At 39.9% G+C, this 27317-nt stretch overlaps 2 protein-coding genes and 1 pseudogene across 5 annotated transcripts in view; 1 reads left to right on the plus strand and 2 right to left on the minus strand.

The window, feature by feature from the left end:
• Window positions 1-26808, minus strand: part of SGPL1 (sphingosine-1-phosphate lyase 1) — a 53840-nt gene extending 27032 nt beyond the window's left edge. The window contains exons 1-3 of one of the 3 annotated variants that reach the window (XM_032470107.1): window positions 26790-26808; window positions 25457-25518; window positions 2537-2702 (exon numbers count right to left, since the gene is read on the minus strand). In XM_032470107.1, coding sequence (XP_032325998.1) covers window positions 2537-2702; window positions 25457-25483 — 193 coding nt within the window. In that variant the 5' untranslated portion in view covers window positions 25484-25518; window positions 26790-26808. Of the gene's footprint in view, window positions 1-2536; window positions 2703-25456; window positions 25519-25903; window positions 25959-26371; window positions 26522-26789 lie in introns of those variants that run through there. The other 2 variants (XM_032470106.1, XM_006181159.3) reach the window with 2 other exon arrangements.
• Window positions 4919-27317, plus strand: part of TBATA (thymus, brain and testes associated) — a 55496-nt gene continuing 33097 nt past the window's right edge. The window contains exon 1 of one of the 2 annotated variants that reach the window (XM_032470109.1): window positions 4919-5233. The gene's annotated coding sequence lies outside the window, so the exon portion shown is untranslated. Of the gene's footprint in view, window positions 5234-25735; window positions 25915-27317 lie in introns of those variants that run through there. The other variant, XM_032470108.1, reaches the window with a different exon arrangement.
• LOC102517113 lies at window positions 5228-20893 on the minus strand (annotated as a pseudogene).

Below are 27317 nucleotides of genomic sequence, written 5' to 3' on the forward strand. Positions count from 1 at the left end.
AATAAAGGAAGAGCGAACAACTTAAGAGGGCTGCAAACCCTGCCCGCCCCTGACATCCCCTCCCGCCACATCCAGTTCTTATCTCCCCGTGTCCACCCTGTGTTCCAGTTACCCTCTCCTCCTCAGACGGGTACTCAAAGTTTGAAGATCACCAAAATTTATTACTAGTCCAGACTTTTAGACTCCTCTAGGGCAATATACTTTTAAAAGCAACTGGGTATTCAGTGATATGTAGAATACTTCTGCTACATGAGCCAGGTGATGAAAAAATTGGCAATTCTATCAAAATTATCTCCAATCTCTGGAGGGAAGACATTTCTATCTGTGTCTAATATTCAAGTTGGAAGTTACAAAATAAAAAGGTGTTGTGTGTGTATATGTGTTAAGGTTATATGAAATTGCCAATATTCAACAATTTTTGACCAACAAAAACTGTATTTTGTATGGTTCAACTCAATTCAGACATAGAAAGAGATACAGATACATAAATAGTGGTTATCTCTAGGTAACAAGATTTTAATTTTGTTCTTATGGATTATCTATATTGCCTAATTTTATACAATAAACATGTACTGCTTTAATAAGAAAAAAAAATGCTACTAAAAATAAAACAACCGCAATGCCTTTGAGTTCAGCTCACGCAGATTTAGACAGCACATACCATTAACACACTGCCACTATTAACTTTCTCACAGCATGCTCAGAGGCTGACACATTCTTTTTACAACACTAATGGCAGTTAAGTAAGTACCAGGTCCTAAGATGGCAGTACTTCTGCTATCAGTTATGCAAAAGACACATGGGCATCGTGGGCTGCACAACTGAAAACAGAAGTGAATACCTAAAACTAACACTGATCACAGCAAAGAAATATAAATTTCAAGATCTCTGACCGTAGTTTGGTTTTACAAATGCAGCCACCTTAAAAGGAAAAGTACCCAGAATGGTGGCTGTCAGGGGCTGGGGAGAGGGAGTGATGGGGAGTTAGTGTTTAACAGATACAGAGTTTATGATGATGAGAAAGATCTAGAGATGGATGGTAGTGATGGTTGCATGATGTGAATGTACTTAATGCACTGAACTGACCACTTAAAAATGGGTAAAATGATTAATTTTGTTATATATATTTTATCTCAATAAAAAAGGAAAGAAAAGTACATTATTGTTATTCATTAGAAGCCTCTGGAATAGGTCACTTCACCTGGAAGGACAGGAGTGGGGCAGCGAGCAGCACTGAATCAAAGGCTTCCCAGGAAAGGAATAAGCCTGAGCCGAAGGACAAGGGTTGTGTCTATTTCTAAACCACAGAGCAGATGAAGTAGAAGGGTTAATCTGTCTAATTTGTCAGAGTTTATGAGAAAATCTTGCAAAGACTAGGAGCAGAAACTAAGGACAGGGTTTTTAAAGCTGGAGTGAACTAAAAGTCTTACAGGGCAGTCATGTCTCAGTTCCACATTAATTACACGCACAGTTTACTCCGCCATAATTTGGCAATGTTACAGGAACAACTGGATGGCTATCTGCATGGTAAAGAAAGAAAGCAGAATCTGGCCTCTAAGTTGACTTTCCCAGAGAAAGAGGAAGAAAAGCAGAAAAAATATTCAGTTAGAGCCCCTTCAAACAGATGTCCTCGGGGAAGCAACAGTTATATAGATTTTAAACAAATGAGAAATGATAAGCAATTCTCACCCATATTATTAACTCAGATACTCTACTAAGGGTGAGGAAGGAGAGTAGGGGAGTGTTCCAGAACACCCACCACCACTCCCACCATTTATTTACCAAACACAGCCTGTGGGGTGGGGGGAAAGAATTCAGTAAGGAGGTAACATACAACCAGGCTGGGGACAGTGGTGGGGGTGTTGCAGGGAGTGTGGGCAGGATCTCAGGATGGATGGAGGATTTACAAACTGATCACTAACAGACTTCTCATCTTCCACACTCCCTGAGAAGTGGCCTCCTCTTCCCATGTCAGTCTGGCTCTGTGAGTCACTACCCAGGAAACTCAAAGTGTACTGTCCCCCAATAGCAGAGGTTAACTCCAAGAGGACAGGGACCCTGCACCACTTGTGTGGATAACCCTAGAGCCTGGTGCAGTGCCTGGCACATAGAAGACATTCCAACGGTCCCTGCAGGAGTGTTGTTCCAATTTCACATTATCTTTATTGAAAGCATGGCCTAAAAATGAAAGCAATAAATTCATGCTTGGGAACTCCAGGTGACACAATTATGTTCTAGGCAAGAAACTAAACGTGAAGACCATTTAAGCCACATTCTGTGGATCCTTACAATGACTAATCCCTTACGGGTTTTTACGTAAACTGCAAAACCAGAAAAATCAACATAAACAGTTACAGTTACACAACAGTCCCATTAAAACTTTACCAGTCAGAAGGCAATGTCCTGCTTTCCAACTAAGCAGATTTAAAAAATCAAAACCAACCCAATCAGGCAAGAAATCAGTCCAACCCATTAGCCATGAGTTTCAAAGCCAGGGTAACTCCACTATACTTTACAGAGGGGACAGTGTACTTACTCTCTGGCTGGAAGACAAAATGGTATACCCAGACTATCAGCAGGGTCCACACGACACTCCACGCAATCAGCTGCCAGGGCTCATACTTGGTGCAATGCCCATTTACATAATTCTTGGCCTTTGTGGAATACACTTCCAAAATCTCGAAGTAGGGCTCAAAGGCCTTCTAGAAATACAAGAGAAAAAAAGAAAGATTACATTCAGAGAAGAGAGAAAGTCTATTCTTAGTTTGTTCTTCAACTCTCATTTTTCAAGGGCAAGGCCATTCATGATCTGGCCCTACCCCAGCAATTATCTTATCATCCTCTGAAGTCGGCAAAGCTTCTGCTCCAGTAACTCCAGTGCACACTGCCCCTTACCAGTCATGTGGACTTTGACAGTTTTTGATCTTCTGTCTATCTGTAAAATAAAAGGCTAAGCTAGATCATCGTTTCAGCTCTAAAGCTTCTAGATGACTGCAGTATTCATTGTTCCAGCTCTCTTAACTCAAACTACTCCTCTCAATGTAAATGTCTTTCTCTTCTCTATTTGAATCTTTCCCATCTTCAAACCACAAAGTCAGCAGACTAGTTCTGTAAAAGGCCAGAGAATAAATATTTCAGGCACTGCAGGCCAAACCGTCTCTGTCACAACTACTTAACTGCTGTTCGAGCACAGATGCAGTCAAAACAGAGGGTAAACAAATTAACGTACCTATGTTCCAACAAAAATTACAGATGCTAAAATTTAAATTTCATATAATTTCACATATCACAAAACATTCTTTTATAAAAACAACTTCAAAAATTCAAGTATCACTCTTAGCTCACAGGCTATACAAAAACAGGCCCACAGGCAGTCTCCACTCTAAGGCCCAATTTGACTTAAAAACTCTCAAAGCCAGGAACCGTATCTTACCCCCTCACAATACCTGGCACAAGCAAGAAAATTTTTCATCTGAAAATTTACCAAAATACCTCACTCATGAGAATTAATCTCCCCCATTAAATCCTCCAGTATTCATTTGTGCTTCTACACAGTTGATCACAACTTGCCCTGCGGGCCACTCATCTGTTCCTCATCTCCCTGACAATACGGTTAGGTCCCTGAAGACTGACAAGATTCCAGTCACATTCACAAGCCCCCAGAGTGCCCTGTACAAAATAAATTCATCTTTAGCTTGCCATGCATTCACTTAGTCAACATTTATAAATCATCTCCAGTGTTTAAAGCATTAAGCTGGGGGAGCAATAAGGTAAACACTGTAAGCTCTCGCCCTTACTCAGCTCACGATCTAGTAGGAGAGGTCTACACATACACTTGCAGACACACACGGGCAAACACATACATAAATGAGTAATTAAACCTCCTCAGGATAAACATTATAAAAAGGATGTAAGTGCAGTGGTAAGAAAGACCACGAAGGAAGGCCTATCCAACTCTACGTGAGGGGAGATGGTGAACATATGATAGAGGATAAAATCTAAGCTGGTGAAAAGGGTTAAAGAATGATCAAAGAAAATTCTCTAGGCAGAAAAGTTAAAAGGAAAAAAAAAGTCACACCAGGAAGAGAGAACAATAGCTGCAAATGCATAAAAAAGGTCTGGGAATGGCAAAAAGTTCCATGCAGTAAGAGGCTAGAGGGCAGAGACTGTATCTGTCTTATCCAGTGCTAAATCCTCAGCATACAGCAGGGTAACAGGCAAACAATCTGTACTGAATAAAAGCTTGGGTGGTGGCTGGCAGTGACCAAGTAAATGAGTGAACGCATCAATTTACAAGAGAACTGAGGCCAGGAGAAGTACATTAGGTCCAGATTTAAAATGGTCTTGGAAAAAAAAAACCAAACAAGCATAGGAGACTGAAAGTATAAATTCACAGGCACTTTTCGTAAAGTTTTGTCAGTGTCTATTAACATTTTAAGTGTATATTCATTTGGACCCAGAAATTCTACTTTCTGATATCTACATACTTGCACCTACGTACAAAAAGACATGTTCTCCTACTGTATAGCACAAGGAACTATATTCAATGGCTTGCAGTAACCTGTAACGAAAAAGAATATATATATGTATAACTGAATCACTATTGCTGTACACCAGAAACTAATATAACATTGTAAATCAACTATACTTCAATTTAAAAAAAAGTTTAATAAAATTTTTTAAAAGACATCTTCAAGGACATCCATGTCAGTATCCTTTTGTAATAGTAAAAGAAATTTAAATAACATAAGTGTCCATTCATAGAGAAATAGTTACATCTTATGTACTCATACTGTGCAGCATTAAAAGAAGACAGATTTAAGTAAACCCTATGGAAAAATGTCCAGAATACAATGTTGAGGTTAAAAAAAAAAGCAAACTGGAGAACCATGAAAACAAAAGGCAAGGGTTATTAATCAAGAGAGTAATTTTTTTTTTTAAGATAACGTCATGAGAGAGGAATAGAAGAGATTAGAGATAAAAAAAATTTTTTTTCTCATAATGTCTCTTTATTTAGATTCCAAACAAACCAAAGCAGAGAAGAGGTGACCTCGAGCTAACCTGTCCCTTCGTGAGCTGGGCCCGCAAGTCTCTGGCTCCAGCACGGGGCCCGCGGGGCCCAGGCCCCCGAGCCGCACGCAGCACACGCGGCCCCGAGGACACCCCAGCGGGCGGCGCCCCCTGGAAGCTGAGGAGACCCAGGCCAGCCAGCGGGAGCGCACCCCTCCCAGAGGTGAGGGGGCAGTGGCGGTGACCTGGGTGCCCGGGAGCCCACAGTCGGGCCGGCTGAGGTGAAATCTGTAACTTTATTCGTGAGAATGCGGTGTGGGACCCCTCGTTGCCTCAGTCATCCCCAAAGCAGCTACCGGCCTCGGCCTCACTGTCCTCGTAGAGCAGGTCGGAGCCCCGTCCGGCACCCAGGCCTCGGTCTCCTGCCATACCCAACTGGCGTGGTGGGCACCTTCTCGCCGTCCCCTCTGTGTCCACCTCAGCCCAGGACCTGCTTCCAGATGATGACCTTGTACCCCTGGCCGTCGCCTTGGCTCTCTTTCCACCTCCTGTACATCACAGAGGTGTCCACATTGGCCAGTGAGAAGGTGTTGGGTTCGCTGAGCCCAGGAGGATGGTCCTGATGTTCTCAGGTGGGGTTCCCTTCTCTGAGGGCAGCTCCCCGCTCTGGAGGTCATCCACTGTGGTTGGGGGATGGAGATGCACATGTCCCCAGTCTCGTAGATGTGGGGGTGCAACATCATAGTCAGGAACCAAAAGGCCCGCAGGGAGTGAGGATAGTTGTTGGGGGATTTGCAGCGTGCCTTGAAGCAGCCGCCCTCATAGTAGGTGTTGGGGGTCCGAAGATGGCAACCTCCCAGTTGTACAGGTCACACTCATCCACCAGGGTCACTCGGAAGCCCTCCACTAGCTCCCCCTGCAGCCCCTTAAGCTCCAGCAGCAGCATCTTCTGCAAACTGAGCACCAGAGGCCATGGCAGTGGCAGACGGGCCTGGGGTGTGGGATGGGGCCAGGGTCGCTGCCAGGGGCCCTCTGGCACTCCTGAGACAAAAATTTTAGTTAAGAGGATTATTGAAATAGTTCAGGGGAGAAATAAACTGGGGCTTGACTTTAAGTGGTATTTCAGGGCCAAAAGGCAGTATAGATTTGAAAAACATTTCTGGAGGTGGAACAAACAGGGTTTTAATAACTTATTACATACAGAAAGTATGTCGTGGGAAGAGTACAGATAATTCCAAATTTTCAAGTTCAAGTTTGAGAGATTAAGTGGTGTCACCACTAACCATGGCAGACTACAAGAAGAAGGGTAGCCTCAGATGGTAGAGGAAATTTTGAGAAAAAGATAATATTGGTTTGAGTTATGTTCCTGTTGGATATCTACATGCAATGTTCTAGTAGGAGCATAAAAGCTTAGAAGGAGGACAGGTTCTCAAATAATGTTTGTTGATGGCCAGGCTCACCAAGAAGAAAAGAGAGAGAACACAAATAAACAAAATAAAGGAAAATGGAGAAATTACAACCAATACCACAGAAATACAAAATATTGTAAGGGAATACTATTAACAACTCTATGGAAACAAACTAGACAACCTAGAAGAAATGGACAACTTTCTGGAAACATACAGTTCACCAAGACTGAATCAAGAAGAAATAGACCACTTGAACAGACCGATCATTAGAAATGAAATAGAATTAGCAATAAAATACCTCCCTGCAAAAAAAAGTCCAGGACCAGATGGCCTCACTGGGGAATTCTACCAAACATACAAAGAACTCACACCAGTCCTTCTCAAACTCTTCCAAAAGACTGAAAAGGAGGGAGTACTCCCAAACTCATTCTATGAAGCCATCATCACCCTGATACTAAAATCAGACAAAGACACTACCAAAAAAGAAAATCACTGATGAACATAGATGCAAAACTCCTTAACAAAATATTAGCAAACAGAATCCAACAGCACATAAAAAATATCATACACCATGATTAAGTTGGATTCATCCCAGGGACACAAGGATGGTTCAACATATGCAAATCAATCACTGTGATACACCACATCCACAAAAGAAAGGGCAAAAACCACATGATCATCTCAATACATGCAAAAAAAAGCATTTGATAAAATTCACCCATTTATGATAAAAACTCTTAACAAAGTGGATTTAGAGGAAACATATCTCAACATCATAAAAGCTATTTATGACAAACCTTACAGCCAGAGTAGTACTCAACAGTGAAAAACTGAAAGCCTTCCCACTAAAATCTGGAACAAGACAAGGATGCCCACTCTCACCACTTCTTCTCAATATAGTCTTGTAAGTCCTAGCCACAGCAATCAGGCAATAAAAAGAAATAAAATGGATCCAATTGGAAGAGAAGAGGTAAAATTGTCACTGTATGGGGATGACAAGATACTATATATAGAAAACCCTAAAAGCTCCACAAAAAACTACTAGGGCTGATAAAAGAATTTGGCAAGGTAGCAGGATACAAGATTAACATACAAAAATCAGTTGTATTTCTTTACTCTAACAATGAATTAGCAGGAAAAGAAAGTAAAGAAACAATCCCTTTTAAAATCACATCCAAAACAATAAAATACTTAGGAATAAATCTGACCAATAAATCTATACATGGAGAAGTACAAAACATTGATTAAGGAAATTAAAGATGATTTAAAGAAATGAAAAGCTATCCCATGCTCTTGTATTGGAAGAGTCAGTATTGTTAAAATGGTCATACTGCCCAAGGCAATCCACAGATTTAATGCAATCCCTATCTAATTACCCAAGACTTTTTTTTTTTTTACAGAACTAGAATAAACCATCCTAAAATTTATATGGAATCACAAAAGACCCAGAATTGCCAAAGCAATACTGAAGACAAAGAATGAAACTAGAGGAATAACTCTCCCAGACTTCAGACAATACTACAGAGCTACAGTAATCAAAACAGCATGGTACTGGCATAAAAACAGACATATGGATCAATGGAACAGAATAGAGCCCAGAAATAAATCCACAGACCTGTGGTCAATTAACCTTTGACAAAGGAGGCAAGAATACACAATGGAAAAAAGACAGTCTCTTCAGCAAGTGGTACTGGGAAAACTGGATAGCAGCATATAAATCAATGAACTTAGAACACTCCCTCACTCCATACACAAACATAAACTCAAAATGGCTTAAAGACTTAAATATGAGACAAGACATGATAAATCTCCTAGAAGAAAACATAGACAAAACATTCTCTGACATAAATCTTAGCAATGTTCCCCAAGGGCAGTCTACCCAGGCAACAGAAATAAGAGCAAAAATAAACAAATGGGATCTAATTAAACTTATAAGCTTTTGAACAGCAAAAGAAACCATAAGCAAAACAAAAAGACAACCTACAGAATGGGAGAAAACATTTGCAAAAGATGAAACTGACAAGGGCTTAATTTCCAGAATATATAAACAGCCCATACAACTTAATAACAACAAAAAAACAAACAAACAACCCAATCCAAAAATGGGCAGAAGACCTAAACAAGCAATTCTCCAATGAAGACATACAAATGGCCAATAGGCACATGAAAAAATGCTCAATATCACTAATTATCAGAAAAATGCAAATCAAAACTATAATGAGGTATCACCTCCCACCGGTCAGAATGGCCATCATTCAAAAGTCCATGAACAATAAATGCTGGAGAGGCTGTGGAGAAAAGGGAAACCTCCTACACTGCTGGTGGAATGTAGTTTGGTGCAGCCATTATGGAAAACAGTATGGAGATTCCTCAAAAAACTAAAAACAGATCTACCTATGTGATCCAGCAATCCCACTTCTGGGTATGTATCTGGAGGGAACTCTAATTCAAAAAGATACATGCACCCCAATGTTCACAGCAGCACTATATACAATAGCCAAGACATGGAAGCAATCTAAATGTCCACTGACAGATGACTGGATAAAGAAGTCGTGGTGTATTTATACAATGGAACACTACTCAGTCATAAAAAAAGGAATAAAATAATGCCATTTGCAGCAACATGGATAGACATAGAGATGGTCATTCTAAGTAAAGCCAGAAGGAGAAAGAAAAATACCATATGATATCACTCATATGTGGAATCTAAAAAAAAAAAGGACACTATGAACTCATCTACAAAACAGAAACAAACTCGTAGACATAGCAAACAATCTTACCAGGGAAAGGGGGTGGAAGAGTTAAATTTGGGAGTTTGAGATTTACAAATGTTAGACACTATATATAAAAATAGACTTTAAAAAAAGTTTCCTCTGTATAGCACAGGGAATTATGTTTAATATCTTGTAATAACCTTTAATGAAAAAATATGAAAACAAATATATGTATGCATATACATGACTGGGACATTGTGCTGTACACCAGAAACTGACACACTATAATTAACTGTACTTCAATTAAAAAAATAGTAATAATGTTTGTTGAAAACATTTATACCCTTAGCAATTAGGCTGTGGCATAAGATAATTGGCATTAGGCAAGTACTGGGTTCCCCAGAGGGCTAGCCATGGAAACGCAGCTTATCTGCAACCCTCTCACAGTTCTTGGTGGCCATTCCTTAGAGCCCACTGTTGCTATGAACAGTCTCAGTCCTGCAGAGCAGTGGCAGTGTTGGTTAAGACCCGGGAAAGAGCAGAGGAGTCTATCATCATCAAAGGTATGTCATAATTTCCATCATTATAAAGAATCTTCTAGTGTTAAAGCTGGGATCAAACCAAATGGTTACTGTGTATGAATGGGATGATGGAAGAACAATCATTCAGATCAGCTTTTCCTCTGGTGATTCTAGTTCTAACTCACCCAGAAAATAGAGATTACCAATATCAAAAGATGACTGCAGATATTATCAACTCTTCACAGCACTGACTGAGCAAAAAAGTAACATAACTCGTATTAGAGAAAGAGCAAAGAATCAACAAATGCAAACTACTTTAATTTTATAAAGCCTATTAAAATATGAAGGCATTCTTTGCTAACATTTACAAAATTATTTTCAGCAAAAGCGTATCTTCTTTGCAATTGCTGTGAGAAGATAATCGGAGTCCTTGAATTCAAAGTCCTTGATCTCCTTAAGAGGTTCTCCTCCTACATTCTCTTATTTCAATGACAGAATGATACTGTACTTAGATGGGTTCTAGCAAGTTCTCTGAATAGGCAACTTGTTGGTCACAGAAATTACATCTCCCGGCCTCATTCCAAGATCCTTCTAGGTTACTACAAACAACCCAGGCTAGTCCCCAGTGAAGAAGCACCTCACAACACTGGCAGCTCACCGCACTGGAGGGCTCTGTGGGGTAATGTATGCTATCTCCTTGGAAAACAGGATGAGGCAGTTCCTTGGGGGCCTCGCAAATAGCACCAACCCCAGGCTGGGTTCTGATGCAATATTCCAGCCCTGGGGAGGCATACAATCTAAATGCTGAAGAGACCTTCAGAGATCAAGCCCACATTTTCATTTTACAGAGGCCCCAAAGTGGAAAGGTGTGTCTGAGCTCATCCAGATGGGCTTGTGTCAGAGTAGAGAATAGGAACCCAGGCCTCCCGACAGTATTCAGCACTCTCTCAATTCTTCATTCTCAGTGTTTACGGGCAGAGGATCACTTAACACATTACAATTCAGTGCCATCCCAAGAGTTTTCTTTTCACAATTTATGTTCCTGGCCAAATATACCTTGGATATATGGTAACATACAACAAACTAAAATTGTACAGCTAGGTCATGACTACAGATAAACATCTAGATAGAGATAGCGTAAGAGCTTAATATAATTACAATTTCCCACCACATCTTTTTTACTTACAGAAATACATTTTTTTGTCTCTATACACCTGCATATGTATTTATAATTACAACACTTAGGCTTTTGTTTATTTCAACTTAATCTACACATTGTGTCTCTGGAAATACAAGAACTATAAATGGTCATCTATGAAGGCCACTAGCTTATTGCACAATTCCAGGAAAATTATTTCACCAATCTGTGCTTTCATTTCTTTATCTAAAAGGGACATAGAATAGTCACAAAATAATGTCTGTGTATATGTGTGTCTGTGGGTGTGTGTGGGTGTCTGTGGGTGTTTAATCTCCAAACCTTGCTTAACAGCTTCAATAAAACTTCCACAAGTAAAGCACTCTTTCCTTCACACTTAGTTATAAAATTGGAAATATATTCCTCTAGAGGAAAAAAACAAAATACTTCACCCAATGAAATGTATGTAAAATGGTAGCAAAGAATCCCATAAATCTTTCACAATTATAATGTTAAAGGAAAAAAAGATAAACTTTAGTATGAAGATTCAAAATATTAACGTTAAGAAGCTACTGTCAAATAAGGATGAGTAAACTAATCAGCCTTTTTCATTTTATTCATCCCATTTCCAATCTAAAGATTGGTGTTTCACAAAATTTTGGTCAATTAAGCTCTACCAAAGGAGGAAAGAACATACAATGGAGTAAACAAAGTCTCTTCAACAAATAGTGTTGGGAAAACTGGACAGCTGCACAGAAATCAATAAAATTAGAATACTCCCTCACACCATACACAAAAATAAACTCAAAATGGCTTAAAGACTGAAACATAAGATAAGACACTATAAACCTTCAGAAGAAAACACAGGCAAAACATTATCCAACATAAATCTCAGCATGTTCTAGGGCAATCTACCCAAACAACAGAAATAAAAGCAAAAAATAAAACAAAGGGGACCTAATTAAACTTATAAGCTTTTGCACAGCAAAGGAAACCATAAGCAAAACAAAAAGACAACCTACAGAATGGGAGAAAACATTTGCAAAAGATGAAACTGACAAGGGCTTAATTTCCAGAATATATAAACAGCCCATACAACTTACAACAACAAAAATCCAATCCAAAAATGGGCAGAAGACCTAAACAAACAATTCTCCAATGAAGACATACAAATGGCCAATAGGCACATGAAAAAATGCTCAATATCACTAATTATCAGAAAAATGCAAATCAAAACGATAATGAGGTATCACCTCCCACCAGGTCAGAATGGCCATCATTCAAAAGTCCATGAACGAAAAACGCTGGAGAGGCTGTGGAGAAAAGGGAACCCTCCTACACTGCTGGTGGGAATGTAGTTTGGTGCAGCCATTATGGAAAACAGTATGGAGATTCCTTAAAAAACTAAAAACAGATTTACCATATGATCCAGCAATCCCACTTCTGGGTATGTATCTGGAGGGAACTCTAATTCAAAAAAATACATGCACCCCAATGTTTATAGCAGCACTATATACAATAGCCAAGACATGGAAGCAATCTAAATGTCCACTGACAGATGACTGGATAAAGAAGCTGTGGTATATTTATACAATGGAACACTACTCAGCCATAAAAAATAAAATAATGCCATTTGCAGCAACGTGGATGGACCTGGAGAATGTCATTCTAAGTAAGCCAAAAAGAGGAAGGAAAATACCATATGGTATTACTTATATGTGGAATCTAAAAAAAAAAGAAGAAGACAGACTTATCTGCAAAACAGAAACAGACCCACAGACATAGAAAACAAACTTATGGTTACAGGGGAGGGGAGAGGGGGAAAGGGATAAATTGGAAGTTACTTGCAGACACCAACTAATATATATATAGTAGGATAAATGACAAGTTTATACCATATAGCACAGGGAATAATATTCAGTATCTTGTAATAACTTACGATGAAAAAGAACATGAAAATGAACATCTGTTCCTATATGACTGAAGCATTGTGCTGTACACCGTAAACTGATACAACATTGTAAACTGAATATACTTCAATAAAAATATTTTTTAAAAAGAATCCATGAAAAAATAAATAAAAAATAAAGATTTAGGTTTTAGCTGATGCCTAAAGGACATCAAAATCCTAATAGTAATATAATCCTAATCATTATTAGACAAAAGGCAGCTGCTAGAATGTATGGGAGTTTGGTAACCTACTATTCTCATACTGAACTCTTTCACCCCCAAAATCACTTCAAGGGAGCAAGATACTTCCATGAACATGATAGTAGCAGTCTACTAATTTTGTAAATATGGGGCATGCTACTTTTTAAACCAATGAGTTTCAAGCTTTTCCAATCCAGTCCCACAGAAATGTATTTTATAACACAAACTAGTACACATAGCAACAGAAAGATATGAAACCAAAACAAAAATTTCCAAAATAATACCTAACACCTTATTACCTGTGATACTACAGTTACGTTTCTTTCCTATTTCTCTCTTCTTTGTTTAAATGCTTGACCCACTGAATTGATTCTGCATCCCTCTAAATGGATCATGACCTTTAGGTTTAAAACCAGTGACTTCAAGTGATTTCACTCCTGTCTTCCTTAAATTTAGAATGTGGCTATGCAGTGCAGTGAAGGGAGTTAACACTAAGGTTATTTCCACTCAACACAATTTCAGTGCTTTTTATAGTTATGATTTATTCTCAACATTTTTTATGAGGACAGGATTATGACGTGTTGGAGGACCTAAGTCCAGGAGATTCAGAATTCTTCAATCACAAGTTACTTTCCTATCAGTACTAGCCACAGCTCTCCCCCATGACATTAAACTCTTTCAGTCCCTAAATCACTTCAAGAGAACAAGATTCCATAAGCAGACTTCCCATAGTGGCATTATCCACACAGCTTTTTCCTCAAAAAAATTTCTTTGAGAACTAATACTGTACTTAACCAACTGCCAATTAGGCAGTGATATTTTTTCCCTATTAAATGTCTTATACCAGAAGAAGCATTCTAAAAGAGAATACACTGAATGAAGACACTTCCAGACGCACACTGGATGGTGCTTCTTCCTTTGGAGCTAATACAAACACTAACAATCCTTTCTCCATTATTTAGTGGGGGCTAGTCCAGCAGAACACATCAAAATCATCCAAGGCGCTTTTCCAGAACACCCCACCCCCAGATGTTCAGTAAATACAGAGTGGAGCCCAGAAATACGTATTTTGGAAAATCTCCCCCAGGTGACTGTGACAGACATCCTTGGTTATGAACCCTTTCTCTATACTATAAATGCCCCATTCTCTCCCCATCTTCTCCTTTTATAAAAGAATTATCCAATAACTTGAGTTAACATATTACTAGATGGGGGTAAAGAAAACATCCACCAAGCTATCCTGGAAGTGTTAAAGTCAGGGCCCAGCCACATCAATCCACAAGATCAACTCATGGCTCCTGACTAATATTTATTCTTTGGCCAGATACTAATGAAAATCAAAATCTTCCACCCTGTAATGCTGCAGAGATGAAAAGATTTGTATTGTTTTATTCTTCCTTCTACTTCCCTCACCTCTAATACAACTGCACAATTCAACAATCAACAGTTTTTCCAGAAGAGCCAGAAATCTGAGCTTTAAAGCAGGAATGGACTGTTGAGAAAAAGAAAAACCTGTTTTACCCAGTTTGCCCACTGCCTTAATGTCTGAAGATCAAATGGTACTCAGAAGATTGAGACTCAGGTAAGGGTGAAGTTAAAACTCGGAAGAAAGCAAGCCAAAGAGTTAAGTACTTATTCTTCCTCTACTTCTGCCCTAAAAACAGAACAAAAGAGTTTTTAACTGAATCTGATTCTCTTTCATATTATATTCTGGGGAACTTCAAAGAGCAAAGTAAACAGGTGAGAAAACACTATTGTCTTTAGAGCCTCAAATGGCATTAAAGTTTATGAGCAAAAACAGATCACAAGCCCAAAGGGAAAACTCTCGTGGGCCATTAAAGAAGTAAGAATTGAGCAATAAACCAGTCATACCAACCAACCAGTAGTGACTGTGACAAAAAAAAAAAAAAATGTTTAAAGGAACTGAGTCATCATTGCTTAGGAGGTAAAAAGCAAACCATATACTTCCCCCAAATTCTACCATGTGAGTCAAGAGATCCAGAATCTGAGAAATTCATCTCAAAAAGCTTAACTGTTTTCCCTTCCAATCATGCCTCGAGAGTCAGATAAACACGCTTAGTACGAGTCCACAAGCACTTAAGAAGCTTAACTGCTCTACATTTGGCACTGGAATATTTGGGCAAAGCACCTCACCATCACTGAGACACAATCCTGGCCTCAGAAAGGAGGCAGATGTGCAATGTTCTCAAGTCAGTAGGAGTGCACTCGCGGAAAATCCAAGCTCCTGGGCTCATAAAAGCTGACAGCCCCAGAGACTGCCAAATGGTCATCGAAAAGTTTTTATTTATTTATTCATGGTCAGGACCAGGCATCAAGTAAAGACAGGTGCGAATTCTATCAGCTAAAAACTCTGAACACCTCTCTTCTGAATTGTATCAAGAAAGGCACTACAGGGAGCTTAAACTAGCAGATGCCGAAATGCGTAAAACCAATTTTAACACTGCAGAGGAAGGGGCTGTGCGATGTAGACGTACAGGCAATTATGGCTTTTCTTGGTAAATACATTCTCAGCCTAAGGGAAGTAGGGAAGATGTGCGTGGAAAGTACCCTGCAAACTTGAACATGTACTGTTGCCAAACTTGCTACGAACTCCCAGAGTCTGTTACAGTAAGTAGCTTAAATAACTTACAGAAGTTAACTTTCAAAGTACAAAAGTCATTATCCTCTGAAGACTGAAAATGAGAACTCCTTGGATAATAAGCAAGGCCTAGTAGAAATAATCCCACATTCTTCACACATAAAGAAGTCCCGACTTCCCTGAGAATACCACAACTGAGGACTGCAGTCAGACTGCTTACTTATTTTATTAATAGGATTATCTATCTACCTTTGTCACTGAGTTAAGATAGACTTTTCAAATTACAACTAGTTATAGAAATCCCCTCCCTTCAATAGTCATGCTACTATTAAAGATGAGAAATACTGAATATATGCCCAAAAGGCTACCCTACGTAAGCTGCAAAGGCTAATTCTCTGGAGATTTCTAACATGTAATCCCACTTAAACCAATCAATGAGACACCTACCCCTGAGTCTCTGACTGACCTTCAACTGATATAAACATCTTTGGAAAGTCTGCCTTCAAAATCTAGTCACAAAGGAGCTACTTTTTAAAACTGAACTAAGACTCTAAATTTAAAATTAACAGTTGGAAGACTTTGAGACTTTTCTGTTAATCTAGTTGAAGGCGTAAGAGAAAATGTGCACTTTCGATGGAAAATTACACACTGTCTAGAACATTCTTCTGGGTTTTCTGATTCTGATTATTTGGAAGTTATTTTACAATTCTGGATGTTGTAGATAATTGATAGCAATGCAAACTGATCTTAATCTAGCAACATGTAAAATTTGCCACACCCCGTAAAGGTTCAAATGCCCTCCCATTCCACTGTGGAAGAAACTAGTTTTGACCTCTATTTGCATATTTATTTTAATATTCCTGACCTATAAATGTTATCTTTTAACAAAAGCTCACTGTTCTCAGTCCCCTAAACTACCCCCAACCAAAAAAATAACTGGGAATACAAAATCTTGCAAATAATTACAAAGGGTTCAGGACATCCTGAGGGCCAGTCACTAGTGTCCATATTCCTTGGTTTTAATAACCCCTTCTCTAACATGAATCACAGAAGTAGCCCTAATATGACAACTATCCTATTACATATAAAGCAAACATTACTGGATATATCCATTACTCAAAATTCTCTAGGGAAAGCCTCATGACTGTAATAAAAGGGAATGAAGTTCTGATCCATCCTACAACATGGATGAACCTTGAAAATATTATGCTAAGTGAAAAAAGCCAGTCATAAAGAAACCACATATTATATGATTTCATTTATATGAAATGTTCCAAATAGGAAATCTATAGAAAAAAGGAGTTTGGTCGTTGCCTAGGACTAGGGGACTGGGAGGACATAAGGAAGGGATGACTAATGAGTATGGGGTTTCTTCTGAAAATGTTCTAGAATTGTGGTGGTTTGGTTGTACAACTCTGTGAACATACTAAAAACCACTGGATCGTATACTTTAAAGAAAAAAGCATTATGACTCAGCAAATGTTCTCTTAGCTAAGACCAATCACTTAAGATTGTTTGGATTTACAGACTTTCTTTAAAAAAATAAACAAACAAAAAAAGGTTTCCATATAGGCCAAAGACAGCAGAAACTTTGCATTTCCAGAAACAGAGATCAAAAGCTTTGGACTCCAAATGAAAGCAACTCTAAGTATCTAAAAATAATTAAGAAATTTGTAGAGCAATTATGTATAAACTAGACAAAAAGGGTCATTATTGCCTAAAGGTATATGTTCCAAGTCTATAAATAGAATTACTAACTGCTAAAATGATGAAATTGTCTAAAAATAGTTTTCAGTGTTTTTTTCATGAACATGTACTCCAGCCACTACCCAGGATATCTGAAAAGGACAGCCACCTCTGAGTATTATCGTGAACTGACATCTCATCACTAGTCCTGTGGACTCTTTGAGAGTCGTGTTAATAGTGTTTGACAGGCAGCTGTGGTGTCCTAGAAAGTCTGGACGGGTGTTCACAGACTTCTGCTCTAATTTCAGCTCTCACTTAGAAGCTGTGTGAACTTTGGCACTTACTAGACCTCTATGCAATTGGATTTTGCTCATTGGTAAAAATAGATGCCATCGTTATTTACTCAACAAAAAGTTCACAAGTTAAAAAAAGACACCACCATGTACTCACAGGGTTGTTGTGAATATTTAATACAGTAAGGTAATAAGCAAATAACTGCAGGCAATAAACACTTAACTAAGTATTTGATGAATCTGTATTCTCTGATGATAAACATTTTCCACTTCTTTTCAATAAGCAGCAAGGAAAACTAACCTTTGCAATGTCCCAAGCAAAGTAACAAAAGTTGAGCCACAAGAAGTTTTGGTTTGATTCCCATGCATATGCTGTATTTTCTCATAGATGGTAATAAATGCATATTAATAGTGAGCTGCTCCTCAGTTTTGTAAGACCGATGTTAAGTCAACCGTTAGCCTTCAACAGGCTAATTCAATCAGTAGGTTGCAAGGGTCCCCTTACCTACCCACAAAACAGGATTAAACCAGTTACTTACTTATGTTTACAGACCATAAACCTGATTTCAGTCACCCAGGTAGATTGCTGCTGACTGCTACAGTCATGACTCATGGGAAAGCATATGAAATCTTAAGCTTGTCAACAAGGGCTGGGTAATGTAATCTAGGCTTTCATCCACTCTGGCTGCGAAACAAGGAGCAGGTCCACCACGGCGTTTTCTTATTTGTCCTAGATTCCTTCCCATTAGAATCTGAGCCAGAATTAACAATTTGCCCCAACTGTCTCAAAGACTCAGGCACTATTAAGACTAGAACTCAAGACAGGATTAATATATTCTTTTTAGACCTATCAGCCAAAATGCACTTCAAAGCAGAGAACTTAAATGCCTCTCTGAAAAAGCCTCCAAAAAAGGTCTTCTCAATACCAAGCACAGAGTGTAAATATACCACAATAGCTACCTGGGTTCCAAAGAGTTCCAGAGGATTATGATTTCAGCCTTGGAATTAACTGCTATAAATGCTGTCTTACAAATCTAAACTGTGCCCTTAACAGAGCCCTTTTAATACTCAAAAAGAGCCAAGGTTGCTTGTTTCCATCGAATGTTTATTAATAGTTATAGATTAGATAAACAAGAATGCAGAGAAAAGGAAAGGCATTTCACATTTGAAGAGTGCCTACACTACTTCAGGAAAGAGTTCTTAAAGCTCTCTCCACTGTCTAGTGTGCAGGTAACAGAAATTTAGGAGTTGTTGCTCAAAGCTAAACCCAAAAGTTATATATTAAGAAAACCCCACAGGAGTCAAAACTGATCCAACCCCTTTGGAAACTTGTTTGGCAATGTAATTCATAACTCAGCAATTCTGTCTATGTTTACCAGAAGACATGTTCAACAATGTAGCAGTGTCATTCATAACAGCCAAAAACAAGAAAACTAAATGTTCATCAACTATAGAATGAATAAATTGCAATATTTTATACACTGTAAAACTACACAGCAGTAATTTTTAAAACTATTGCTACATAAGACCATGGCTGAAACTCACAGCTACAATCAACATTCAGCAAAAAAGGACAGTCACAAAAGAAAATATAGTACGTTTCCACGTATATAAAGTTCAAAATCAGCAAAACAGTCCACTGTGAGACGAATGACAATCTTTGGTGGGTATCAACTGGGAGGGATATGAGGAGCTTGCTGGGATGCTGGACATTTTTCACATCTTGATCTAGGCAGTGAGTACAGTGTATCCATATGCAAGTAATTATTAGCCTGTACAATTAAGATTTGTGCCCTTTACTATATACAAGTTATACCTCAAAAAAGAAGACTCCATATTTTTTAATTCAAAAATGATCGATTCAGTTCTGAGGATAAAAGGACACATAAACCAGTGTGCCAGGAGAACAGGTTAGGAAGAATGTTCTGCAGTTTCTGCCTATGCAACAGGAAGTCATTCATTCATCATTTACAGTTTGCCCATTTCATGACAAAAAGCTCATATAGCTATATTAAGTCAAAAAGCACTATTAGATAAAAAGCACAACTTACTAGGTAAGATGTAACAATTTTAAAACTATAGCACCTAGTAACCAAATCTCAAATTATATGCAACAAATAGAACTACAAGAAGAAATAGATAAATAATTGATAAGGCATATGACTTGAAGAGGCACCCATAAAACAGGAAATCCAAATGGTCAATAAACACTTAAAAGGACAAAACCTCAGTAATTAGGAAAATGCACATGGAAATCAATTAAATTTCATCCCTACTAGATTTGCAAAAAAATTAAAAGCCTTATAAATATCAATTTGTCAAGCTGTGTAGGAACAAGAACTCTCATATCCTGTTGCTAGGAATATAAACTGTATCAACTTCTTTAAAAAAGTTTGGCATTATCTAGTGAGGTTAAGGATATATACCCTTTACAATCCATCAATTCCACTCCTAGGAATAAATCACAGAAAAACTCTACACTTGTGATCACTGTCATATACAAGAAAGCTCATAACAGTAATGTTAAAAAAGCCCCAAATTGGAAACAACCCAAATGTCTCTGATCAGTGGAATGGACAAATAAAATTATGGTAATCATGTAATAAAATGCTACACAACAAGTGAAAATGAACTAAACTACATGCAACAACATGACTGAATCTCACAAATAATGAGCAACATAGGAAAATCACCAAAAATGCATATAAATCCATTTATATTAAGTTGAAAAACAAACAAAACTAAAATCAGGGATACAATGATAGATGGTAACACAACTAAAAAAAAAAAAAGGAAAAACAGCAAGGTAATAATTATTCCAAAAATCAGGATGGTAGTTATTTCTAGAGAAAAGGGAAGGAGATATAACCAAGGTTAGGGCACATGAGGTTGAGAGTAAGTGTTCTATTTCTTAGCCTGGATGGTAGATAAATGATTGTTTATCTTATTATTATTCTTTAAAATGAGGATATGGGCTTTATACACTCTTCTGTACGTATAATAAATTAAGAAGATGGGCAAGCTTCTTCCCTTTCCTCTTTCTGTTCAATGAAACACAAACTTCACAGCTCAAGCTCAAAATAGCTATCCTGGACCCAGAGAGTGTGCACCATGAGCAGTAGAACCTCCTCAAAGACCTAGGAATGGTGGTATCAGCTACAAATTGTCTACTCTGGATTTCTCTTACTGTAGAAAAATCTATTTCTATCTTCTAAGGATCTCTGTTCCTTTAGATTTTCCTCTTATATACAGCCAAACCTAATCGTGACACATTCAGTGATTTGGACAAATAACAAAATTTTTAACAATAAAAGCTATGCATTGATGGAAAGGACTCCCTGAGAGAGTATTTCGCACTCACTCCTGGCTGGGCATGGTGAAACGGATTCCTACATGGCAAGAGAGGCAGGACTGCAGGATTTCTAAAGGCCTTTCTGGCAATTAAGATTCTAAGGCTAGTATGTGAACAAAGCAGCTGTGAAGCTGTGACAACTCGGCCTCTGAATCTATCCTTCTGTTATCAGCGAGCACATTCCTTTTCTATAATGTTCCATGTTCTATGTTCTTCATAGGACTGTGCTCAAACATTACCTTCTCATTTGTACCTTTCAAGACTAACTTGACCTTGACTTTAGCATGCGGGGCATCCTCCCTTTGCTCTTCCAGAACCTCTAACCAACCTTCCCCAACTCTTTTAAGTGCCTCTCGGGGCTGTCCTTTGAATTAAATCACCCAGTTTCCCATATCCTCTGGTTTCCAGTTGGGTTTGACCAACGAAAGGCTCCAGCAGATCACAGGGTGGGAAAAGAAAAAGTCTGAAGTATTTATTCCCCTTGATTTACTTCCTGCTAGGTCACTGGTCAGCAGTGGCTGCATTCCTAACAAGTTACCCTCTCCTTCAGCTAAGTTCTCTCAAGGTTCCAGAAACTACTCCCTCTCCTGCCCCTTCGGGCCTAACAATGATAATGACTCTTGGTCCTCAGGTGTTTCACCAAGCCCTGTTGGTGTTCCTTGATCCTAGGCAATCACACTGCTGGTATAAGCCGGGGGATAACTGATATACCCAACAGACTACTTTCAGCCTGTCTGCATCCATATTCCCAGGTGGCTCTTATCTCCACTTAGTCCAGAGCACGGTTTTTCTCTCAGTAATTGTGTTCTGTATGTTTCCACATGTGAAATGATTCAATTCCCTGCAGAAAAGTCTTCATCCCAGGGTGATTCCCAATTCTGCCACCAATGTGTACAAACTGTGTGTAATATTAGATCAGGCAAAGTCTAATTAAGAAGGTAAATGTTACTAAAGATTTCTGACACACACTGCCAAGTCAAGCCAAAGACTGAGATTTGGGGTTTATCTGTTTATAACTCCCCTTTCCTTTAGGCCAAAGGCCAGGAGAAATTATCATACTTGTTACTATACTTTATTTATAAAGTTGGAACAATGCTAAAAACAGTGTTCGTCCTGCAACGGCCACTCAAATTGTCAACAAAATTTTTAATGTTCTACCAGTCCCAATGAATCTTCCCTTTCTTCTAGACAATCCTACAAATAAGACACCAGATTCAAATAACAGAAATGAGCTTTTAGTGTCAATTTTTCAGCTTATTGCCTAAACCTCATTTGAGATTCATAAAGAAAGCATCCCTGAAAAAGATTCAAGGGTCAAAGATAAAGTTCTAAGATCTAGAAAGACTTTGATTTTTGGACCTGAAAAACAAAACTGAGACAGGCTTACTGTTTCCAAATCAAGAAAAGAGTGCTGCAGAAATGTTGCAAAAGAAAGCATTTCTACAGAATTTTACTGTGCTGCAGAAAATCATGCTGCACACTCTCCAATATATATTCCAAAGAAGCAGCAGCTTGACCCATGGGCAAAATAACCCAAGTAACTCTGTAACGGACCCACTAAACTCTAAGACTCACTGCCCCATCCATTTGAGACTGACACGCTGCCTACTGAAGCTAAGGAGGCAACTATGCCCCCTCATCCATATGAATGCAAGGACGACACAGATGCCATTATCCGTGTTAAGAAACCTAGGTCAGGGTTTCTCAAACAGGGCACTACTGATATTTCAGGTCAGATAATTCTTAATTGTGGGCACAGTAAGCGTTTAGCTGCATCCCTGACCTCTAGCACTCAAGTATGAAAACTAAAAATGTCTCTAGACATTGCCAAACGCCCCTGGGGGAGGAAGCGAGGGATAAAAATCACCCTTGGTTGAGAACCTCGACCCTAGATAAACAATCATCACTCAAGCCCCACCCAGCACTACCATGGGGCATTTGGTAATTCTGAGTCATCCATTTCAATGGATCTATGGAGTAGACTTAGCTTTATAAAGTACCTTTCTGCTTAAAAGCTAGGAGTATTTGGCAACTTGCAAAGTGTTACAGACCCTCAGCACTAGGAAGGAGGAGAATATGGATGAAAAGATTGATTGCCAAAGTGAAGAAAGATTGCTAAATAATTTCCTGACTTGAATTCCCTCTGAAAGCATCGCAATTCTCAGATGAGTGCACTCACCCAATTTATTCACTGAGACACAGGTGGAAAGTATTATGGCATAAATGAGCAAATGGAAAAAGGCAGGCAAACCACCTTAATCAAATGAGGGCAAAATCAAGAGGGGGAAAGCACTAAGGGCTAACAGCCCAAGAGCCTTCATCTGGAATCCAACGTTTGTCATATACGGACTCCAGTCCATCTTCAAGTTTTATTACCATAGCATACTGTCCATATAAGTGGTTTTCAACCCTATCAGACCAACTATAGTTAAAACACAGTTTCCACCACTTCATTGCTATGGTACCCTCTCCAAGTCTAGTTTTTCACCTATAAAAGGAGGTTTATCGTTTTCAAAGGGTTTTTGTGAAAATTAAATGCACGTAACATGTAATACATGCTCAATAAATGTTGGCCATCAGACATTATTATTTCTGAATCCACCTTATATTGTGTCCTAGCTTATGCCCATCTATTCCCCCAGAAGAAAGGATGGATGACTGGCTATTCATTTACCAGAGATATTCTAAAAAGGATTTACACACAATATAAGCAAGAAGTTGCATCACATGACTTCTGAGATTGTTTCTAATTCTGGGATTATATGATTCGCTGCCCTGCATTGGTTATTTTCTAGAAACTGGGGTCCTTTCTTCCCAATTAGACATGCCTAATGCATCATACTGCACAAAGCAGCTACAGAGAAACACCAGTGAACTCAGGTCATGACAGTTTAGTGTCTCCATTGAAAACCCAGCCCTGGTCATCGGTTCCTTACCATTTAGCACAGCACAAAGAAAGGACAACTGTTCCAGAGAAAGCACCTCAAGCAACATGTACAGTGTCTTCAGAGTCATGATTCCTCAAGGGCCTGTTGTTATCCACGTGAATTAATTCCTTACACCAACAAGCAAAGCAACACCCCTAAAAATCTAGATTTTCAAATGAGGAAGTGAAAAGTAGTGGTGACAACTAGAGAAATACTTCAAAACAAAATTAACTCCAAAGTTAATTTTCTAAATAAAAGCACTCACTGCTTAGACTACTAAAGGGAACTCTTAGGCCCAAGAAGTGATAAGCACATCTCTGGGCACAGAGGTACATCCTACTAACATACAGGAATCTTAATTTACATATACGTACTGATTTACAGAATACAAAACAGAAACTGTCAATTATTGCAAATCACTCTGCATTAACTCCCCAAGGTGCTAACAGTGGTTATCTCTGAGTGGTGGAATTACTGGGGGTCACTTCCTTTTGCTTATTAATAGTTCCCAATTCTTCTAACATATTTTTTTTAAAATAAGAATTTAAAATCACATAGGGCTATTTATTATCTACTGATAATCTGTGAAACTTGAGGCAAGAAACTATTTTAGGTGAACTCTGTAGATAAACCAAGTATCTATGTCTCTAAAATCATCCTTGTTCCCCGCCTCAAACCAGAACTAATCACAATTTAGCTGCCCTCTTTATCTTTCCCCTAGACCTTACAGGCATTGACACTATAGGACGTCAGCACTGGATAGGGAAAAAAATAATAAACCCTCAATATTAGTTTTTGCCAATTTCCCAGTGACAACTACCAACTCTGTGGGATAGTGAGATAAAGGGAAAGGAATTGTTTTTAAATCAATGTTTTTGCACAAAAAAAATCAGATTCAAAGAAGTGACTTATTAAAAACTAAATGCAGACACAACTTCTACATTGCTATTTTAAAGTCGTGGGCTCCCCACAATTCTCACACTAATGAACCTCTATGAAAAATATAAAAATCAATAAAAAGCCTCTATGGAATCATAAATGTCCCAAGAATAAAACGTCATTTTGGTAAACACTCATTTGGCAATTTTATCCTCCCTGCTCAGTGAAAAATCAGCACAGACAGATCTCAAGAGGAGAGGAATAAACAGCCTCTACCAAAGCAGGCATACTCATCAGTCCAACAAAAGAAAGTACAAACTAACTCAATTCAGCAACATTCTGTTAAGCAATTTACTATACACAGAGCACCATAACAGGTGTTTATACATCTCTAAGCAGATAAAACAACAACACATCTGCCTTCTGGGGATTCACAACTCTAGTCCAGGAGACAAACACTTACAAATTAACATGGGACAAATCCAGACAAAATTTAACAGAAGTTTTAAAACTGCTCTGGTAGTATAAGAAGAGAGAGATTAAAATCAACTGCAAGAATTTTGAAAAAGATTCTTCAAATACGTTAAATATATATATTCATATATTTAATTCAGTCACTTATCCATCTTAACCATTAAACTCAAAACAAAAGATAGCAGCGATGCTCAGCTACCAAAAGCAAGCATCAGAGGTGAAATCTACACACTCATCCTTTGGACTAAAAATAAAACTTAAGGGACAAGTGCCTCATAACAAAGAGGGTATTTGGAAAAGACTCACCAACATCAGAAGGTCCGTACTCGGCATCTTCCTGTTCCAGCCGTCCTTTCCGTGCCTCCCCTCTGCAAAAGGGAACCAGGTTTGTTTACTTCTAAAGCTTTAAACCGTTCCGTAGGCCCGCCTAGATTCCCCAGAGCAGCAGAGAAATGGTTCTCTCCCTTCTTTGAGAGCTCAGATTTCACTCCCAGCTATCACACTCCACCCCTAGCACCCCCAACCAGCGAATCAGAATCCTGCTGGCACTCAGCTTTCCTCCCACAGCTGACCAAACCCGTCCAGAGACCCTCCCACAAAGCAATCCCACCAGGTAGATACCGGGGGAAACGCCCAAACAGTCCCGGACCAAGGCAGGCAGCCCTGAAAAGGCCAGCCCATTCAAACTAACCCGGCCGAGGACCGGACGCTAAAGGCAGCCCAGTCCCATGGTCCAGCCTTCACCGGACTCACTTTAAAAACAGGTTGGCCTCTTTCTCGACTTCATCACTCCCTCTCCACAACCCTTTTCTCTCCGGTGACGGATCAGCAAACCTGCCCGCCGCAGGACCACTTCTACCCCGCCGTGCGAGTGGAGTTTAGATCCCGCTCCCTCCCGGCCCTAGCACCCTCCCCCACCACTCGCGAACCTTCCACTCATGCAGACCTCTCAGGTGGTCGGCGCCCCTACCGTCAGCCCGAACCCGAGCCCGCCCCGCATCTGCTAGCCCGCCGGCCCGCCCGGCCCTTCCACCTCTCCTAGCTCTTCCAGCACCCCTCACCCCTCTCCAACAGGACCCCACGCAGTCCGGACACTCCTCCCTCTCCCCAGCCAGGACCCGCCTCCCATTCAGTCCCTACTCTCCCCTATCACAACCCGAAGTCCTCCTCCCCAGCCCGAACCCTCGTCCTTTCTCTGGAGTCGCGGCGGCCGCGTCCCACCTTCTCCTTCCCAGCTTCCGCGCTCCTTCCTTCGGACACTCTCTCGCCGGTCTAGCTCCTCCTCACCGCGAGACTGACTCGCGAGCTGCAGGGCGCAGGCTCCCCCTGCCGCTGCTGCCACCGCCGCCGAGATTGGAGCTCCCGCCGCCCGCGACTCCGCTCCTCCCCGCCCCGCCCCGCCCGGAAATGCCTCCCGTGGCGCCCGCCCCGTTCCGCAGCCCGGGCGTGCTCGGCCCCGCTGCCGGGCGCGCGCACGCCCGGAGCCGGGCGCTACGCCCGCGTGGCTCCCGGCCCCGCGGCATGTGCGCGCCCCCTGTCGGCCCGGCGGGAGCGGCACCCGCCCTCCTGGGAAGGTGGAACCCTCCCGCTCCAGGGGGTCCCTGGCTTCTTCAGTCTCCCTTTTTAAAAACCAACTTACTAGTCACTTGTGGTCAATTGGAGCCCCTGAAAAAGTCAGCCTGCAGAGCACTGTACAAACTGATTCATAACAACGACTCAAGATGGGTCTCTGGAGAGGCCTTTGGGATTTTAATGGGTGACTCAGATTTGCTCCTTGTCTCTTTCCTGGAGACTTCCACTGAGGTCACTGATGCCTGAAGAAAAGCGACAGGAAAATTCCCTTAATGGAAATATCACTCCCATCCTCCTCTCCCCCAACAAAAATGGAGAACAGAGACATAGGTGTTGGGCAAAAATGCTTCCAGTAGTAGTTTATTTTCCTGACCAATGCTGGGAATCATCTAACAATATTCAAGTGAAAGTGCCTACCAGGATCACAAGGATCACCCTTCATTTGCAGAAGAAATAACTCTTAGTACGTTTTTCATGACTTGTCCATGTGGTCATACACTAATTCAGCAGAAGTGGAATGCAGTGTAGTTAGTTGTACAGTATTTTTTAATAGATAATTTAAATGACACCTACATGGAATCTTGAAACCTTTATA

Source organism: Camelus ferus, chromosome 29, assembly GCF_009834535.1.
Source record: "Camelus ferus isolate YT-003-E chromosome 29, BCGSAC_Cfer_1.0, whole genome shotgun sequence".
Taxonomy (NCBI): Eukaryota; Metazoa; Chordata; class Mammalia; order Artiodactyla; family Camelidae; genus Camelus; species Camelus ferus.